This window comes from Ptychodera flava, chromosome 16 (assembly GCF_041260155.1).
Source record: "Ptychodera flava strain L36383 chromosome 16, AS_Pfla_20210202, whole genome shotgun sequence".
In the NCBI taxonomy this organism is placed as follows: Eukaryota; Metazoa; Hemichordata; class Enteropneusta; family Ptychoderidae; genus Ptychodera; species Ptychodera flava.
Genome location: NC_091943.1, coordinates 17,142,892 through 17,164,877, shown reverse-complemented (window position 1 = coordinate 17,164,877; position 21,986 = coordinate 17,142,892). Strand labels below are relative to the sequence as shown.

General features: G+C 36.3%; 1 protein-coding gene across 2 annotated transcripts in view; it reads right to left on the bottom strand.

The window, feature by feature from the left end:
- Positions 1–21,986, bottom strand: part of LOC139114159 (gamma-aminobutyric acid type B receptor subunit 1-like) — a 220,276-nt gene that overhangs the window by 46,756 nt on the left and 151,534 nt on the right. For both annotated transcript variants that reach the window (XM_070675721.1, XM_070675722.1), the window contains exons 2-6: positions 16,124–16,261; positions 7,262–7,432; positions 3,948–4,115; positions 1,668–1,859; positions 1,221–1,342 (exon numbers count right to left, since the gene is read on the bottom strand). In XM_070675721.1, coding sequence (XP_070531822.1) covers positions 1,221–1,342; positions 1,668–1,859; positions 3,948–4,115; positions 7,262–7,432; positions 16,124–16,261 — 791 coding nt within the window. The remainder of the gene's footprint in view (positions 1–1,220; positions 1,343–1,667; positions 1,860–3,947; positions 4,116–7,261; positions 7,433–16,123; positions 16,262–21,986) is intronic.

Genomic DNA, 21,986 nt, shown 5'->3' with positions numbered 1-21,986 from the left:
CGCGGGGACTAAAATGCACTTGAAAAATAAAAACTGTTGAAAAATTCTCAGCAATTTCAACCTGCAGTGCCTGATCACGGAGGAAAGATGTCAGCAGTTAAATCCTAAAAATCAAGATTTATACAAACAAACAATTGAAAAATCCTGAGAGATTTCGAGTTAAGTCTGTTTCTATTTTTGGCAATCAGTGCCATTGCAATTGGCTTTGTTATTTGAATCCAAGCCATACAATATTTCCATATCTTAATAAAGTCAGGGTCAGACACCTGTCACCAGATTATTGTGATATTGTCACAACAATCAAAGTACTTCTCCCGAACAATGTGCCGAAGTGTATTTTATGAGGATGACATTGAAATAGTACGGGTCCTGAATAAATCAATTTCTCTATGTTATATTGCTGTGTAATTGAGGTCTTAGTCTATTGAAAAAATCTGCCATTAAAATTTGATTCAGCATGATTTAGGTTTGTTATTTCATCCTTGAATGAGCTAATGGCCATCTGGGGAAGCAATGAATATGCTAATTTATGCAAATTGGTTGTTTCAAATTCCATTCAAGATTTAATTAGGTGCATACTTTTGAGTTCAATGGGTCTTTCTACCAGAAGGTGAAAGGCTGATTTTGGCCTTGAGAAAAAATATTACACCCATCTGCCCTCTGTTAATGTCACCTGCAAATTTGAGTGCACCTGGTGCGCATACATTAATATGCAAACTAATGCAAATAAATATATCCATCAAGTTGGTGTACAGGTACAAGTAGAGATTTATCACTCTAAAGTGAACAGTATCTCTGCAATGGATGAACCGGCAAGTCACCAATAAACTGTATGCTTCTTGTACCGTGAATTGGCTGATGTACTCTGAGTCAACTGAGGATGATTGAGAACACATATCAAAAGTAGATCACTAAAGGATGCTGCATTGCCACCAGCAATGCAGTTTATCACCTTGGGTAGTGAACAAATTTAAACCATCACCCTTGGAACGGTAGTAATGAAAAAAGATTTTAGATCAGATATGAATTTTTGACAGAAAGAAAGAAGAATTATGTAACACAGACCAGAACATCAAAATGTTGACAAATTTGACAAAAAATCTTGGAAATGTTCAGTATTTGCTGTTTTACAGTGTAATCAGTGTTCAGACGTTGTGTATTGCCTTATGCACAGTTTTTTTTCTACATTTTTCTCTGTGGCAGAAACAAATTACACTTACTTGTTTAAAGCCAGGACCAGCGCCCACACTGCGTCGTATGCCAGAGGGGCTTCTGGGTAACCTGAGGTTTTTAAAGGATCGCCGATCCTCTTGAGCAGCCTCGTGACAAAATCATTTGAAGTCTGCAACAAAATAAAAGGTGCAAGCATTGTTACTCTACTGCTGGGGCTGAGGCACTTGGGAAAGTAACTGCCAAGTGACTGATGTTAAAGAGTGTGACAGAAAGATTATGTGCCAAAAAAATTATGGGAAACGCGCACATCTTTGGAATCACAGTGAGATTCCTGCCCTTGGAAGCTATAGCTTGCATTATTTACCGCTCTGGAAGATCAAAGACATATGTATTAACTGCATCGTATACACACAATCCATTTCACATCACATTGTTTAATTTCACACCACTCCACTATCAGCAGAAGCAATGACCTTGATCTTAACCCGACTCACCATTCCGGACACCGTGACAGAGTCGTCAGGATTAAGCATCATCACTTCCGTGGTCAGATGCCCCTCCAAAGCCTCTTTGAGCTGGTCAGCGGTACAGTTCACTTTATCGTCCCTCACTGTGTACCAATTGTCTGGATACCAGCCAATGATAAACCAGATGTACTTTCGACCATATAATTTCTCCTTGTACACCTGAAAAAGGAAAGTGTAAGAATTAAGCTTGACATTTTTTCACTGCTTTTTCTGACGTACTGTTCAAAAGTTCTTTAAATGTATATTTTCACAAGTTGTACTGCCATTAGGGTGAATTTAGCTTGAAAGTTGGAATATAGACCTGTTCTTCCATCTAAAGAGATTAATGATTTTAATCAAATTATTATTAATATTAAACTATAATTTAGGATTTGTGTTGATCATACACATCTATTTAGTAGGTACACAGAGCTAGCCCCCATTTTGTCATGACCCAGCGGTTTCTCTAAACTATTAGCTCAATCATCTTGCTGCATCGTAATTATTTATTCATTAACTATTACACACGACACTACGCCTCAAGCCTTTGGTTCAGGTTCTTTGTTCAAGTTCATCCATTTGTACATGATGCTCTTGTTACAATGTTTTGCTATTTTCACATGGTTAGGCCAAAGTAATTAAATTCTTTGTTTTGCGTCCCCACCCGCTTAGGTTTTTAAGGTTTTCATGAAAAAAACATGCAGTGTATTTGAATAGGAAATTTTAGGACATGACCGCTTAGCTATTCGGAACTAAAATTTTGTTACAATTTTTTTATTTGCTGCAAGCAAATTACATAGTGTTAATTTTCGTGTGTGTGTTTTTCAGCCGCTTAGACGCGTACCTTTTCCCATTTAGAGTGGACGCAAAACAAAGAATTTCATTACTTTGGCCTTATTTACAGTTTATTTTCTAGTCCATTGATCCCGGTGTAGCACCTTTTCTTAAGTTTAATTAAGGTAGTGTTGCACATGACCGACAAACTCTTTTCAAATCAATATTTTGTGTCAAAAATGACACCATAACCCCCTCATACTATATATTTTGTAAAAGCAAAGAATTAAGTTTAGAATAGCACCAATAGTTTACTTGAAGGGTGTAGGGGTGCATATTTGGGGTAGCAAACCTCAATTTTGGTATTAATGAAGTCAAAAACTTGATACTACTTTATGAAATTAAATACCTCTTTTGAAACTAAGTACAAAAAACTGACAATTTTGTTTTGTATTAGCTATTCTCATTTTAAATAGTAGGGGATGAAGGACTGACATTCAACCAAGCAATTGAAATCAAGATAAACAGCAAACAACTTTGCTGTTTAGTTATTATATTATTCAAAGAACATGACGTACAAATTCACAAAATTTGATCTTGCCAGAGTGTAGTTAAATTTTCTTGAAATGTTGAACATTCACGGAAAATTCAGTCAAACAAAGCATTATCTGAAATGTCAGTTTGATACAGAACAGATTTCACATACAGTACATGCCTATGGTAAAATTGTGTCCAAAATCTTTAACGCAAGGATAAGCTTGGTGAAACATTGCTAATTTCCGTATCACGCCGGTAAATGTAATATTGTTATCTCTAGGGTTGAAAACGTGTAACTCACACGTGAAACTTTAAGAAATTCTGAATGATAATTATATCGGAAAACATGTTACCTTACAAATAATGAGTCTGAGAGCAAGAGTCCATCAAAAAGAGGCCAATAGAAAAAATTCTGATGACTAAGTATCGGAAGCGTTTTTCATCGATACAAGTTAAAATTCAAAAAAAAGAAATAACCTCCAAACAGTCTGCTTTATCTCGATTTCTTTTTTCTCTCTTTTATGATGCGTGAAATCAATAGACCTCAAACAAAGTAAGCGTGCCATTCACTCAGTGTAAATTGAACTACTGACGTCACACCTAGTAGCATGTGCTGTGTGGTAGGGCAAAGGGAAATGCCACAGTCCTTGTTTACCCATCAAAAGACTGGGAAAATTATCGCATTTCGCGAAAAAGTCAATGTTCTAATTCTTTTTTCACCCCGTTGAAAACACATTGAAGAAAATTGTTTTCTTCCATGCCATGAGATGCAGTCTAGGATTAGTATCGGAGGTGTTTGAAAATGTGTTCCTATACCCCTATACCACGTAATTTTGGGTTTTGCTCTGGGCAAAACTCATCTCTTTAATGTAAAGTGTCATCGGTACTGTACCATCTTTACAAATATTTGTTTGTGTAAGTACAAATCTTTACTTAATTTTCCGCGTGAAGACTCACCTCACAAAACACCCTCCTGGCCATGTCTTCGTAGAAGACACCGACAATAATCCGTGCGTCTTGTCTTTTAAGAATTCTCACTGCGTTTTGCGGATCTGTCAAGAAGCTCTGCCTCATAGCGATCTCCATCCCAGCAGCCTTGACACGCTTTTCTAGGTCTTCTATGGTCTGGAATTGCAGAAATTAAAACTGAATTTAATTGGCATTTACTGTACGGTGGACTTACATTGTATTAAGGTAGTATATGTACGTGCCTCTAAAGTTAAAGACTTAAACTTTTGCTCAAACCTTCCTTAATAAAACTTTTAACCATTTTCTTGCCAAATCAAGAATAAATATTAAGGGTCACTGTGCAAAGTTTGGCACTGGAGAAACAAATTATGTCTCATTTATCCACATTTACGATTCAAAATGGCTGCCATCCCTGTGTTAACTCTATGGCAAAAATTAAATTTTCCCTTTTCACAAAACGTCGACAGTAAAACTTTTACTTAAATACTCTTTTAGCTTTAATATGAGCCGCCACAAATAGTAGATCATAAAAGAATTGTAAAATTTCAGTGTGGATATCTGTCCATAAAGACACTGTATTTTAAACAAGGAATTCTGATGCATTAAATTCATTAAATAGTGTATTCAATGTGGGGGAGGTGTCTAGATAGCAATCAAATACTATCTAAAGATATTCTTCAAAATAAAACTTGCTTTGTTATAGACTTTCCTGTACTCTATCTTGACGATATTGTTTACTAAAGGTATATACAGTGAAGAAACTGGTTGTTCAAGCTATTTATTCTTTTGACAAAATGTTTTGCCCTAAAAGTAGGACTTCATCTGGTTCATACAGGCATCTGCGTATGGCTCATATGATGTGCATCTTTGTATAGATAGCACATCTTTGTATGGCTCAGAAGAGGCATATCTTTGTACAGGTACATGTATGGCTCAGATGGTGCATGTCTTTGTATGCAAATCTCTCTATGGCTCAGACGGTGCATATCTTTGTATGGCTCAGGTGATGCATATCTGTATTGTATTAGGTAGTTTAATGCTGAGACTCTCAGAGCCTCTGACATATAGGCTGCGCAGTTTGGCCCAGCTTATAAACCATAGCATCACCCTGCCCTACAAACTGTTGTACTAGCCAGTGAGGTTTCTCTGTACATTTCTCTGACCACTGGGCTGGCCATAGTGGAGTAAATCCAATCTCTATGGGTTAGTCTAATGCCAGACTGTTCATACAGGGATGTCAGTGAACAGCTGGCAGAGATTAGGAGCTGTGTAGCGAGTATCAGTGACTTTGATAATTTTAACTTTTGAAAAGTATTAAATATTCATTTGCTATTGATATGCAGAAAGACAGGAAACTCAAAAGGGGCTCTAGTCTACTGGTTTTAGATTTTCAATTTCTTGGAAATTGCCCATAAGAAACACAACTGAGGTCACAGCCAGAAGCACAAAAAAAAGATTTCACATAAAATACTCTTAGGGGTAACTAAGTGAAATAATGATCTATGGAATAATTAGTTATCCAAATAGTATTGAGTGGTTGAAGTAGTTTATGTGTACATACAATTTATAATGGATGGAAAGATTATGATGAAACCAGAAATTCTACACAACTAGTTTGTTTTGGAAGTATTGATAAACTTTCAATCTGCCTACCTCAATATGACACTGATCATTCGGTCCTGCACAACTAAAACTTATACATGCAAAGTCAGTATGACACTTTTTAAGTCAAAGAATCAATTATTGACTTCTTTTTTTTTTCTGAGTGTTTCAGATTTTACGATGTGCTCAGACCCTGATGGAAATTTCTAGAATAATGTTGGTGTTTCCCCAGTGGGTATTAAAATCCTCATAACGCGTGCTCCCATCTCATTTCCCTATTAAACACCATCTTTAAACGAGGCAAAGCTGTGAGAACGACCAATGCATACCACGAAATACACATAGAATAAACGGCAAAGAGCCTTACCATGGGACCCCTGGGTGTAATACCCATAACAAACTGCACCTTTGAAAATGCCCTTTACACAAAAATATAATTTTTTGCTGCAATTTTTCGTTTAAAAGGCTTTCATGGGTGTATTACTTGAAGTTGCCATGTAACAAGAAAATTGACATTCCTTGTGAAATACATTTTAACCTCATAAACCATCCTAAACTATTTTACCCACTTATTGCTTAATTCTTGTTTCATGTCACTCTCACATTCTGGACACTTGTCAAAGCATGTTGACATGTTCTTGTCTACATGTAGTTCTTGTTTTAGTTTGTTGATCTGTCTGTTCCCGCTAAAAACTTTTTTCCATCAAAATTAAACAATACCACATACTAACTGTACATACTTAGTGCTTAAAGTCTACATTCTGAAAGAATTAAAAGCAAAGTGTATGTTGTTATTCTCTGTTTGCATGAAGAAAATTAATTACAAGTAGAACTGACAAAGAAAGTTAGTGGCACCTTGACAAATTTTGGCCCTGCATTGGAAAAATAAAGACGGAAATGACTTTGAACCTCATTAACTATTGTGAGTAATTTTTACCTTGAACTTTTGGTGCTGCATAGTTTTGAAAGGGCAAAAAAGTGGCTTTTTTTAAGCTGAAGAAGTCCTGGTGCATTGTAAACTTCATCAGAATATTGGCATGCTTATGTCACATAACTGTATAATGAAACTTAGTAGCGTAACGAAAGATAGCCAATCACATACCTACAGAATATCATTATTAAACAACACATTCGTACTCATTTCCGATACACCAACATGCTAGTGTAGTATGTGACTTGAAACTGAAAGTTTTAAACTTTGGAAGCTTTCAAGCATTCTAATTAATAATTGATAATACAAATTAACCAGGGGTCACCTATAAATTTCAGGACTAGAGAAACAATTTAATTAGAATTCGACTGATATTTGAAACTCGTAGTTGCCACTACACCTGATGTTCACACTATGGAGATAAAATAAATTTCCAATTTTCACAAAAACAAGACAATGAAGACTTCGTTAAGTCAGCAAGCTTCAAAATGAGTTCCACATGGGAAGCTCACCACAAAAGCATTTTCAAAATTTGAAAGCGTTAACATTAATTCTTACTAGGTGCTTTCTACCTTGACCCGTTAAGCTTAAGAGTGTCGAGGCAGGTCAATTTTTGTGTCTGTAAATCTCTACAAATATTTCATCAAGACTAAACAGTTGGTTTGGTCTATTGATTTCTAATTTGCACTAAGGTACAATGTAATACCCCTGTCAGAGCAATCTTACACATGCAGGATTACTTTTATTTATGATTTCTCTCGATACTCACTGATGTGAAAACCTCCTGAGTTTCTTGGATCGTAGCAATTTGAGTCCACTTCCATTCTTTGAAAAGACGCACTCTCGTCGGGTTGTGCAGCGTCGCGGAAGGGTGCGTGCGAAAAAACGTCGGAAACCTCTCCCGATTGGAAAGCGCCGGTGAACTTGAACCATAGGACAACTAGGATGGAAACAAACGGATACTTCATTAATTAGATTTTTCATATGCCCATTAATCTTGAACTTTGATTTCAAACATAGTCACCAAGTCTAAAGACGTCAAGAAATCACGAGACAGAGTTTGCAAAACCACCGCATCATCTGAAATCTAATTAAAAGAACACGCATGAGTGAACATGCTTGCATGTTCACATAAGTAAATAAAAGGTAATATTCCCCTGAGTAGAGAGGTCAAACCTCTTTGTAAAGATGGCATTGCTCTTTATATTGTTGGAAAACAACACAACATGGATTTTAGAACATTAACACAAATCTCACTCCATATTGATTTAGTTTGTATCATACCAAGCCGAATGTTCCTGTTCCCACAGTCCCGGCTTGCTCTGCCAAAACTTGAACATTATATGTTTTAGTGTGACACTAATTTGCAAGTCGAAGAATAAATCATTGATTGGTATTTTCTATGAGTGGTACATCTTTACGATGTCCTTGCAATTTGCTGAAAATTTCTGCAACAAAGTTATAGTTCCCAAGCGAATGGTAAAATTTTCTGAACACTGTATTTGTTCTCACCTTTAATTTCCTAAACCATAACTTTTTGAATAAGGCACAACTTTAGTACTAAACTGACACCATCAAATGCCTACTTTCTGTGTAAATAAGCGTTTAACATTCACATTTGGACATTAACATTTAACATTTTTTTTATTACGATATTTACACTAGGTTAACGTGGCGCTCAGAATGCAAGATGCTAAAGAGAATATGTGCTATGGCTTATTACAGGCAAATCCCTACGACAGAAAATTTACCCCTTTGTATGTATTGTTTATTGGAGATGGCAGGGTCTTCATGTGGGAAGGGAATTCTTAGTACCTTAAATACACTTTTGTCACATAAGTGAGTCATAAAAATCTCAGGCGGTCAACCATATTTTTAACATGGCAGATTTCTATGAGGAAAATACATAAGATTACAGAAGTGCGAAACTAAAGTTTCAGGTTATACAGCAATTTAATGCCAGAAATGCCTAAAAAGGTGAAAAGATGAATGAATTACTAGTTTTGTGACAAACAAAACTTTCTGCCATGACAGCAATTACATTAATTTTGTATTTTCCATCTCAAACCTTGTGGTGAGATGTGGACTTTTTACCCACAATGCATTTCAATATCATTTAGAGTTTGCCCCTCTACCACCAGACAAAAGCAGGTAGCGAGAATTTAGAAAGGTCTCATTGTCAAATATTAGGAGTTACAGAAGGGAAGTGTGGAGTTCACACATGCCTGTTTCAATAAAACCATTGCATTTTTGCCTCACATGATTATGGATGCTATTTAAGTTGTAGATGCCTTTTTAAGTGACAAAACAGAATTCACACATCAGCTATTGATTTCTTGCTTCTTTACAAGTTCAAGTTTACTCGCTTTGTTGTCGACATGTTCGTTGACTTCACTCACGTCAACCTTGACGATATAATCAATGCTGACAGGCAATGTTTTCACGAGTTTAGACGTCGAATGTCAGAGTGCTATTGAACGACAGAAATGTTTCACTTTGACACTCGAAGAAACAGGTCTGTGTTTGCTCTCACTCTGTTAAAAATCAATGAGGACGGTAGCTATGCCGTGGTGTGCAGTGTGTGTGAATGATGAACAGCAGGGTTGACCGTGATCGTGGGTTTGTTACTAAATATAGCATCACACAAGCAACGTTTGCTGTGCTGTGGTAAAATTAAGTGTGATGATGAACAGCGGTGTTGACCGTGATCGTGGGTTTGTTACTAAATATAGCATCACACAAGCAACGTTTGCTGTGCCGTGGTAAAATTAAGTGTGATGATGAACAGCGGTGTTGACCGTGATCGTGGGTTTGTTACTAAATATAGCATCACACAAGCAACGTTTGCTGTGCCGTGGTAAAATTAAGTGTGATGATGAACAGCGGTGTTGACCGTGATCGTGGGTTTGTTACTAAATATAGCATCACACAAGCAACGTTTGCTGTGCCGTGGTAAAATTAAGTGTGATGATGAACAGCGGTGTTGACCGTGATCGTTGGGTTTGTTACTAAATATAGCATCACACCAACAACATTTGCTGCTGCTGACAGAATTCGGTTGAATTTTATCTTGGCACAAATGTCTTTATGGCTGAAGATTATGGTTGGAATCCTTTAATATTTATTTATTTCCGTTCATAAAACAGCTGAAGACAAAGTATAATTTCTGTCATTCCTTTGAGCATAATTTCTGAAATTTCAGATTTTCGGACGAACACTTATTTTTGCATACTAATGATGGTCCTGTCATTTTACTTAGAATATTTCCACCTGATAAATATTTGCTTAATCATTTAATAGACTGTCAATATTGCATGCTGGGAATTTTTTGTCAGAAACTTTATAGCGAAAGCATTAACACTTATTTTTCTAACTTTTCTGAAGGTTAACGAACTCTTCAGATGATCAAGTTGTCACTTCTACAGATGGAACTTAATCAATTAGCAAACACTAATTTGATTATAGCCGAATTCTGCATTGTATAAGTCATGCATATTCACACCACTGAGTAGCAAGCCGTGCTTTCAATTAGCTATTCAATCATCATGTCAGCCAGATCTAACCCAATTTCACTCTTTATTTGCTGTCTCTAATGATTGATATCTAATTGAACAGCCATGATAACCAGGGGTGACTTGTGTGCTTCCTTTGATCTTGCTAATTCCAGCCACACTTGATTAAAAAGTCAATACCTGTGTGTCCACAAAATCAACTTTCACTCGCTTCTGTCAATTATCTTCTCATACACGAAAATTTGGGAAATGAAATGATATCAATGCCCTTGTGAGGGCAGACTAATTTTTGAGATAAAGTGATAAACATGTACTAATGAGGTGTCTATATGTCTGCGCAAACTTCACTGCACAAGTGTTGAACTTAGTACATTTCAATCATATAATAATACATAAAGGACTAGATGAAATCAAATTTGTGCAAGACTGAAGAAGATATAACATGTCCCAACCAGAATTAAGGAATTAAAAAATAGCGTCAATGACACTGTAGCTCCCATCCTGGACTATTTAGTGTTTGTTCTCTGGTCAGATATTTGAACATGTGTGAAAGGGATAAAGTGCATGAAGTGAAAATACTTAAATGTAATGTACTGGAGACAGTGAAATATGTTTAATGTAATTATTCAGAATATAAAATGGAAAAAATACAGAATTAGATATATCGAATACTGTGATACAACCATTAACTCACAAGTCATTTCCAATGACATAGTCCCCACTTGTAATAGGAGTATTAGTCTTGATGGGGCAGGAAAATGTGGTCATTAAGAAGTATCACTGGAGTGTATATGTTGAGATCTATGGGCACATAGGTCTATGTCATTGTTCCCAATTTGAAACACATGAGGCATGTCGAAGTTATGGTTCTAAATCGGGAAAAAAGATCAGACCTCTAGCAGTATTGGCCAGCCAAGAAATACATATGCGCATTATAAATGAGGTACAAGATGTGACATCTTAAGGTCTATTACCCTATCAAAATTGGAGGGTAATAGAACTTGTGGTTACTGAGATATGCATATATATGTATAATCAAGGTCAAAGGTCATCGAGGTCACATGACATTTTGAAAAAAAAATTATATTGCTAATTAATCCCTATATGCCAAAAAATCAGATCTCTAGCTCTATTCGCTTGCCCAGAATTAGATGTGTACATAATAATGACGTAAAGCTGTGTTGTCATAAGGTCTCCCATCCTACTAAATACAAAGGACATAGCACTTGTGGTTACTTATTTATTGACATAAACATATATTTTAGGTAAAAGGTCATCGAGGTCACATGACATTTGGTCAAAAAAATTTCTCTCCAATAGTTATCCCTATATACCAAAAATCAGACATCCAGCTCTATTGGCTTGCTCAGAATGAGATATGTGCATAATTATTGAGGTACAGTATGTGGTGTCATAAGGTGTCCAATCATACCAAATATGAAGGGTGTAGCACTTGTGGTTACTGAGTTATGGACAAATATGTATATTTGAGGTCAAAGGTCACCGAGGTCACGTGACATTTTGTCAAAAAAATTGTATTGCTAAGTTATCCCTATATACCAAAAATCAGACCTCTAGCTCTATTGGCTCGCTCAAAATTAGATATGTGCATAATTAATGAGGTACAAAATGTGGCGTCATAAGGTGTCCCATCATACCATACATGAAGGGTGTAGCACTTGTGGTTACTGAGTTATGGGCAAATATGTATATTTGAGGTCAAAGGTCACCGGGTCACGTGACATTTTGTCAAAAAAATTGTATTGCTAAGTTATCCCTATATACCAAAAATCAGACCTCTAGCTCTATTGGCTCGCTCAAATTAGATATGCACATAAATAATGAGGTACAATATGTGGTGTCATAAGGTGTCCTATCATACCATACATGAAGGTGTAGCACTTGTGGTTACTGAGTTATAGACAAATATGTATATTTGAGGTCAAAGGTCACCGAGGTCACGCGACATTTTGTCAAAAAAATTGTATTGCTAAGTTATCCCTATGTACCAAAAATCAGACCTCTAGCTCTATTGGCTCGCTCAAAATTAGATATGCGCATAATTAATGAGGTACAATATGTGGCGTCATAAGGTGTCCCATCATACCATACATGAAGGGTGTAGCACTTGTGGTTACTGAGTTATGGACAAATATGTATATTTGAGGTCAAAGGTCACCGAGGTCACGTGACATTTTGTCAAAAAAATTGTTTTGCTAAGTTATCCCTATATACCAAAAATCAGACCTCTAGCTCTATTGGCTCGCTCAAAATTAGATATGTGCATAATTAATGAGGTACAATATGTGGCGTCATAAGGTGTCCCATCATACCATATATGAAGGGTGTACCACTTGTGGTTACTGAGTAATGGACAAATATGTATATTTCAGGTCAAAGGTCACTAAGGTCACGTGACATTTTGTCAAAATATCCGAGATATCTGCATGAACGGATGGACTCACGGATGGACGAACAGACGGACATGACCCAATCTATAAGCCCACTGGACTTCATCGACTGGGACTAAAAATTGTGTCACTACATCCTTTTTGCAATATGAGAAACTAAATTTTTATTTTTCGTGGCCTTATACATGGGAGTTTATGGAGATCCGCCTTATACATGGGAGTCTATGGACGTGTAAACTAAAATACGCAAATTTCAACACGGTTTTGCCCAAATTTGGGAAAGGTCACTCCTATGCACTTCCATACCAAGTTTCAAATCAATCGGACTTGTGGTTTCAGAGACGAAGATTTTTGACCAAAAATGGAGAAAATTACAAAAAAATTCATGAAAATAGCAAGTCCAAGATACTGACCCAAGATTCGCACAATCATTTCATGTCAGCCCAAAGTACTTACATGCTAATTTTTCATGTAATCTGCTCAGTGGTTACTGAGTTTTTTCAATTTTGACTGTTTTTACATTTTTTCACTAATTTGCATATTTTTGGCAATGACAACTTCATTTGAACAAAATCTCATCTACAGCCCATCATCCATGTACACACCAATATCAAGATGAAATGTACAGCGGTTTGGAGTTTTTGATGTTGACGGACAGACATACAGACATACAGACATACAGACATACAGACACACAGACATACAGACATACAGACATACATACATACAGACATTTCCCTAGCCTATAAGAATAGCTTCCATTGCCATATATACATATGGCTATGGGAGCTAAAAAATGACAAATATTTAACTTTGTAATAAGGTGGATCGTTTCTGCAAACTGGCAGAACCAAAAACATGAGTCTAGAGGATAAAAAAACAAGTAGCTAATATTCTGTGATCTGTCTTACATGTGACATTTTTGACAGATATTGTCAAATGCTACATGTATATGTATTATTTTTTACTAATACTTACGCGATACATGTAAAATTTGCTAAATCTGTGAAAGTATGGTTAGACTCTCTCTGTACCTAAAGTTAACCCTTTTAGCGCCAAAGTCAATTTTTGTCACCTTTATAAAACATACCATAGACATTTTTTTTTTCTGATTTTTGCCATAATTCTATAAAAGCTTGTAGCCAATGAAATATGATATCCATTAGGTCCAAAATTATCAAAAAAATAAGTGAATGATTCATAAAAATCAGTAAAATGTTGCTGCACTGAACTTATGGGGGGAAAATTACAACATTCAAAGGGTTAAACTGTTCTACTTAGGGATGTAAACTGGCGTGGGGAAATTTATTGAACCCAACCCCTAAATCATGTTGCAATTATCAGTAGTGCTGTTTCTATTGGTGAAGAGAAAGGCAGACTTAGACACCAAATGCAGTGTACAGTAGTATAGTAATAGAGATTTTTGCAATTTTTGAAAAGGCATGGGGCAGAAATTGGAAGTAGCTTTGCGACTACCACAACTTTCTTTCAGAGAATTCCCTCACGATGCATTTCTATACAATTACTCTGTAGTTTGTTCTGTTAAAACCGGAGGCTGATTTTTCGCATCATTTAGGAAATGTTTTAATGCATGTACCAGAGTTCCACAGTGTGGAAATCTCAGTTGCTTTACACCTGACAGCCTCCGGCAAATACACATAGTTTGTTTAAGGTAGAATGCATCTAGCGGATAGATATCCAGACTGTCAAACTTTCAATGACAATACTATTTTGGTCTACCACTTGAAGACTGCCTCATTTTGAAGCTCATAGAGTAACAAGTAACTAAAATGTTCACCAGCTTATTTTTTGTGATTATTAAAAATTGGAATTTTTCACCACAGGGATGGTGGCCAATTTGAATTTCACAAGTCTGTAACTATCTGTTTCTCCAGTATCAAAGTTTGCATGTGACGTGACCTTTGATTCATATTCTTGATTTCAAGAAAATTATTCAAAGTTTGTAAACATATGAAAAGTTTGAGCAAAAATTGAAGAAGTCTTTCAATTTCAAGGCATTTACTACCTTTAATTATTTTGCAAACTCAGAATCTGTAGAAGTGCAACTGTTATTTCATCTGTTCCTTGGAAATGCCCATGGACAATTTTTTTAATACCTTGGGGGGCAATAACTGTGAAACGGACAGGAGAAATGTAGTGGATATTTGTAGTCTTCCTTCATGATAAATTTTGCAAGACCTACTAAAGGAAATTGCGATTTACTTTTAGCTATTTTCTGAAATACTAGGAATAATTCCTTCTCAGAGTACTCCATGCCAAACAAATAAATGTCTTTGTAGTTTGAAAACAACGAGTACATGTCTATTAAACCTGTCATAAGTCCCCACTGGCTTTATATGTTTGTTTTGCGGTACAAGTCACAAAGACTTTACATTATGATGAAAGACGCAAAGCTGGCCAAAGCAGAGTTACTGTACCACTTGTCAGTACAAATACACCAGTCATACCTTTCTAATCAGAACACACATGGAAATTAAGGACCGTCAGTGAAACTTTTTCGTCTTGATCAAAGCTTCTCTGGCCCTTCAAGGAAACTTTGATCAAAAGAGTAAATCATCCATAGAGTAAACTAATATTTAATCTCCTAAACAGTAGCTTTTAATAACTGTTCCTGGCCATATGGCATTGTCAAATAATTGGTGTAAATGTGAATCCTTCTTCTTTAGTTTTGGCTGTAACAGATAAATAAACTAAAAGGAAAAAAACAAGCGAAGGTTAATGATTGAACTGATGTTCAAAGACTATCTTTTACTAAAATTTCTTGATGAAACTTTAGCCATGCTCTTTCAAAATCATGAAAAAAAATTGGGGGCAGGGGTGGTGACCGTGCAATTATGGTACTATGGAAACAAATTACTTAAAAACTTAGCAATATTTGAAATTCAAGACAGCCACCATCCATACGTAAACTTTAAGGGGATGAAAAACTGAATTTTCAATTTTTATAAAATAACCCGGTCAAAACTTTAATTACTCTATGAACTTTGAAATGAGCCCCCAAAAGAGGTAGATCATAATATAAATTGTTAAAAAGTCTGAATATCAGTATGTCCCCCCACCCAGCTTAAGGTAGAACGCACCTTGGGGACAGACATTCGGACTCTCAAACTTTTACAATTCTGTTCTGATATACCACATGTGGGGGTTCATTTTAAAGCTCTTGGTGAAAGAAAAGTTTTTACCAGCTTAGTTTTTCGAAATTCGAAAATTTGTATTTTTCTCCATAGAGTTTACACAGGGATGGCGGCCATTTTGAATTTCTAATATCGGTAAATCTTGGGTAATTTGTTTCTCTAGTACCAAAATTTGCACGGTGACCCCCTATTTTTATTCTTGATTTTGAAAGAGAATGATTGAAAGATTCCTTGAGGAAAGTTAGAGCAAAAGTTTAAGTCTTTCACTTTCGAGGTGCATTCTACCTTAATTACTACCTAAGTATACAAATCTTATGGTTCATATGAATTTTGCATGTTAATGTGGCCAGGATCCTGCACTTTACACTTGAGAAGGCAGTTTGACAATCAACGACTGCATTTTTCAGTGTACAAGATAACTACAGTATCTTTTACCATGATGCAAAAACCATTTAAACAATTAACAGGTGACAGCTTTCGATCCCTTTTGAAAGACAAAAGTTACAAGCATCCAGTTTTATCATTGATGTTAGGAATATTAAAAAAGTCGTACCACAATGAGATTCCACATTCTGGCTGCCTCTGCCACTCGAGTAGACACAGTACTGCAACCGGCGCCCAGTAGTAAGATCTTCTTGGGTTCATTGTACAATAATTGATAGAGTGCGTTTGTACCCAGTCCTGGTTTACACTGCAAGATAAAATGAAAATGATTTGATGTTCAAATTTGTTCTCTGCTTTCAATGTGATAGTTAAAAAAACCAAATGAGTCGTTGGGCTTCACCTCATGCTGAACGTGCCACTTTCTGATGTTAATGTTGATTTGATTATGTCAACAAAATATGTACACAGTACTGATAATAACTTTCAAATCCACAGTACACAGCTAGATTTATATCCACCACTTTAAAGTGCCATTATCTTCTACTTTTACCAGTGTATATTCAAACATTTCAGTTCTATAAGTAAAATACAGTTGCTTTTTTTACCCCAAACCATTTAAAAAAGCCTAGAGTTAAATTTCCTCACACAACCTCAATGTACAAATGTCCATTGTTAATGTTGAAAACTAAACTTTTTCACTGGACATGATTCCTTTGTCAAGAACAACATTAGCATATTCTACATAATACATACTGTGTTGGCAAGCTTAATGTTTTGTATTTAACAGTACCCTAGGGAGAAGAATGCGACAATGTATTATGTTTTATAGCAAGAAGAGATAAACTAATTGACAAATGTTACAGTTACTGTCCCATCACTGACATATATTTTTCATTTCTGAGAACAACCTCAGAAAGATTTTACAATAACATGACATTCATTTTTTCAACCTGAGAACAACCTACCAATGCATAAATGTCTGACTTGGTTCAATTTCTTTGTCAATTGTCTGTGAAGGTTTTGTAATCTTGGTGAATTCTTTGTATCAAAAGGAAAGCTAAAAACACACAGGGTACACAAGGCCCTATCCTGCCCAGATTGTAAGCCCACCTTGGGAGCAGAAATTTCAATAAATTAAAATAAAGAGATAAATAAATGAAGTTATTTGGCCAATTGTAGAGAGCAGACCAAAGCCTGATATAAGTTCAAAAATTGCAAAAATTAAGCTGCCCCCAACAGGCTGTAGGCTATCAAGTGCATGGCTATGCATTGTTACACTGGTGATCTACTGGCAAGGAAGTACTGATTTTACAAGCATCTACCACTTTCCGAGACATGTCTTGCATGTGAAATATCACGTTGATACATCCACACCACCGTTTTAATTTCGCAAACTCATATGTGTTCTATTTCCACATCCCCATGCTACGCAAAGTTAATGATCCAAACACACGTCTTCTCTGAAATCTGATCAAAAGATTCTGAAAGATGATTCATAAGTTGTCAATTGAGTCCCAGGAAGTGTCCATTGCATAGATAACATCTGTTGATATCTTCCCGGAACTTTGATAACAATGTGTGCTCAACAATTGCGGCATGGGATATTTTATCTCATTTGCATACCACCTAGACTGATAGACGGATAATTTACTTTAGAGGTTCTCTCCCTGGAGGAGCTTGCCTGACTCACTAAGCTCCGGAGCAACCAAACTTTGATGGTATCGTTGTTGACAGTATCGATTTTCCGATGCGCATCGCAGACTGTGATGCTTTGCAGTGTAAATGTTACGATACCCCTGGCTCGTAGCAGCATAGCCATATCATCTTTCATCCACTGCAATGCAAATACGCAACTGAAAAAAGTTTTACTCTTATCAGAAAGTACATATACTAGTTGAGTCATAAAATGTCATACAAAATAAAAGAATAAAGGCAAGAAACTTTTCAATGGCTTGTAAATCCTTAACACCAGGTTGCTCAGTGTAAAGACGCACCGAAAAGGTCTTTTACACAAACAATCCGATTTAGAATTATTATCAAAACAAATGTAGCCATTGATAAAAGTACATTCTGTATTGGTGTGTTTTACACTTTGCAATTTATTTATAATTTTCACAAGAGCATAATGTACCTGTTTAAATGTCACAGTACATTAAACTTTGTCAGAAAAAGCAAATGAATTTGATTGGTTCACTTTTTGTGGAAAGTGAATTAGCTTTAAGAAAAGAGCTATATATATTGAAAGCTTTGAAAGGATTCAAAGAAGATATAATCCGGCAAATTGTAAAAGAACGTGTGAATACGGTAAACTAGTGCAGTCGTGGAAGTTAAGTCAATAGTGCCGCTATCAACAATACAGGAGATAAAAATTTTCATTTGGAAATATTAAAATGTAAAGAAAACTAAACAACGTCGCCTGAAACAAGCTTATTGTGAATTTTCAGTGAAGTTTGAAACACAGCAACCATGGCACGCAACTTTTTTATTTCTTTTTTTTAAATCTTTTGACAGCTGAAAGGCCTCGTGCTGGTTTTAATTTAGAGTTAATTTCAAAAAGACTGGTTTGCAAAATGATTGAAAATGGATCTGTGTATTGTATTGCTACTCAGCATGATGCGTATTTATTGAAATGATTTATCACGGGGAGTTTGAAAGCAGTTCCCTCTAAAAATATGGAATGTATAACTCTAGATTATGGTGACGGGATTTTGATTGAAACACCGACATCTGAAAGGCAGGTAATACCGGTTCTGAGTTCCTTGTTTGTTCCCTAACATCAGAACGTGTGCGATATACCGTGACCGATTTCGCTGTGATGTCAGAACAGCATCCAGATGAAAATCATCATTTGCTTCTTTAGAAAATTCATAAAGTAAATTAATGCCTTTCAGAGACGTCTTATCAATGTCCACCTCATGTGTACACGTGTGTATGTATCTTTTGAATAGGGAGTGATCCAACTGGGTGTCCTACTTATCGCATCACTGAAACTTTTACCTTGTTGATGTTTAATGTGTCATAATGCCAATATGCTGTCCAGTGGACAAACCCCTGACAGCTCTATTATTGAGTTTTTCACCATCAATTTTTATGGTGACAATCCCAGCAGAGTAAAAAGTTGGGCTATACACCTCAAGCAGATTCAGTAGTGTTACCTAAAAGGCTAGTGGGCAGCTTTGAGGTTACGTGAGATTGACAAGCATTGAAATCGTCGGGTCTGTTTTCAGGAGAAACGTGTTGTGTTCCTGGTCTTGCATCTGCTGACAAGATATATCCTAATACAGTTTTCATTCGTAAACTCAGTGCTTTGTAGGTAGATATATCTCATGGTTAGACTTTATGTTTCGCCTTGAATATGTGCACTGGTTCAAAACTTGTCCATCATATGTAACTTTTAAGCCATCCAGGTGTGTGCTTTTAGACTTTGAGGCATGAGGTGTGATAGATTCTCTCTCTATATCGTACCGTACTTGTTGAATGCCAAATACTTTGCAATAGCTCTGTGGACTTTCACCTCTTTGACCGTGATACAGTAATTGATATTCCCCTCTAATGCTTCTGTGACTAATCTTTCATCAGAACCATCAAATTGGGTCTGGCTGACATTTTCATCCAAACCATCTAATCTTTTGGGTCTGCCATTCTTCTTCCTATTTTTCTGCCATCTATTTTTTAACAGCCAACAAATTGCTTCTAATGCAAAATTTACCACTCGGGAGTCCAAAGTTGTAACACTGTGTTCATGATGAGGTGCGCTGTAGCGCTGACATGACAGTTTGCAAATCATTGATAGCAAATTGTCTGCAGGCAGTGCTATTTATTCAGTCACCGTGAAAACTTGTCAGATGGGTATTACAGTAAATGTGCATATCACGACCAGCGTAAATGAAGTCAACTGTTGCATTTACATGTACTTGTTAAAACATGTCTCACAGTTGGTTGTCCCGAGGAACACTCTCTAATGACACTTTCGTGATTTGTATAACCTTTTATTCCGGTAATCCTGTTCCAGCTAGACGCTTTTTATGTGAAGAGATGTCTTTGAAGCCATCATCATGGACAGTAGCATGCCAAAACACAATGATCACATATCTCACCCCTGAATAGCGAGAGTTTTTGATTGGTGGATTATTATTCACAGGTAATATTGTGCCACGACTTTCTTTGTGACCATACAAACTCCAGAAAGCTGTCATTACTGGCAGTTGTATGCCACAACACAATTATAAGATACTTGTGAAAAAATGTATTTTTTTTTATCGTACATAGACAAATCATAGTCACTCTTGTACCAAAAGCAAATAGGTAGGTAAACACAAAACCAAATTACCCACACATACAAAATGGTCATATTCCTGGTTGTTTTTCAGTGGCAGCATATGTTATTTCCTTTGCATTCTATAATTACACACAAAAGGACCTCTAACTTTTACATGTATCACTTTCCTAGAAACAAGTTGCAAGCTCCCTTTTTATCTCTGGGCAAGTAACTTACCATACAACAGGAAAGCAACAACAATTTTCATAGTAAGACAATAATACGAGTATGCAAATTTTGTACCGCTGATTTCCGCTTTTATTCACAGTCCCACTATCTCTATCCCTCTGTGGCTTATTCTAAGAGACAAAACTGCTGTCAAATCAATGAAACCTGCCGTCTAAAAAAAATCAGTTTCCATGACTTCGTCTATCTCAAGGTTGATAGAAATATTAAAATTATGACATTGCCATGATAACATCACTTTTTTTTTGCTTTTGAGAATGGCCACCATCTGTTTTTAAATTACAAATTATTAGATGACAAAATAATTTCGTTTGAAAAATGATTACTATGCAGCAGGAGTCTTTTTGTTAAAATTTTCCAAAGTCTATGGTATTAATGGTATTTTGCACAACGCTGTCACTATGACAACCCCGTTTCAAATCCATCCTGAGGCTAGTGAATCAACCTGATATTCTGAGCACTTTTCGTCTTATGATTCTGTAGACACAATCCAATTTCCCCTTTACCTAGATTTCAAATGAAAACTAGCTCAAATTCTTTTTTTTCATTAAGCCAGCACAGTTCATTCCCTGGTAATCTTTTTTATCTGAGTTTTCATGATGGCTGGGCCAACACACACACGTCTCCTTAGCTATTAAAAGAAAAAGTATGAGAATCTGTAACCCAGCTACTTTTTCAATCAAATTTTGCAAGCACTGAAATAGCAAACCCCTCTTTTTAATACAATCAACTGAAACAACTGGGCCGTCAAAGTCACCACTCGCGGCTTTATGAGAAGCAGCATTGTATCTCCTGCGATCAAACCTTCGTGTCTTGCATTTTATCGTCAAAAGCAAACAAGGCACTCTGACGGTAATTGGTCAATAAATATTAAAGACACCTTAATCTGTAAATTGTCCAGGAAGTTTCAAGTATGAAATAAGACTGTAAATCGTGAGTGCTCAGTCAGACCTGACGTTATTAAATCTCGTTTTGTGTCGTCTTCAGGTCTCTTTCGGTAATTACACACGCAGGTAATAAATGCCATCAAGACATGACTCAGATACTGCAGTTCTCATTGGCTGAAGTCAAACTTGAATCACTGTTCCCTTCTTGTTTTGTGCTGGAGTGTTTTTAACCAACAATGCATTAATTTGTTGAGCATACAATTGCTTCTTGAGACACTACAAAGTTATGTTGGTCATGATAAGTGATTACCACTACACTCTACCTTCATTCAAGATCTCATTGGTCTGTATAATGATGGTATTACGATTATGCACCAGTGGCAATCAAGCTCATAACTCATTGGTCTGTGACCGGGGCAAGCTCAGGGGGCAATACCACTTAGCTCATTGGTCTGTAAACTGAGTGTGCACCTGGCGCAATAATAATGAAATTAACTTATTGATCTGTAACTATGGTGCGCTCCTGGGTCAATAGTACCTTGTAGCTCATTGGTCTGTAACCTGCATGATGTGCACCTGGGGCAATGATACCATGGAACTCATTGGTTTGAGAACCTCGTGTGCACCTGGGACAATCATAC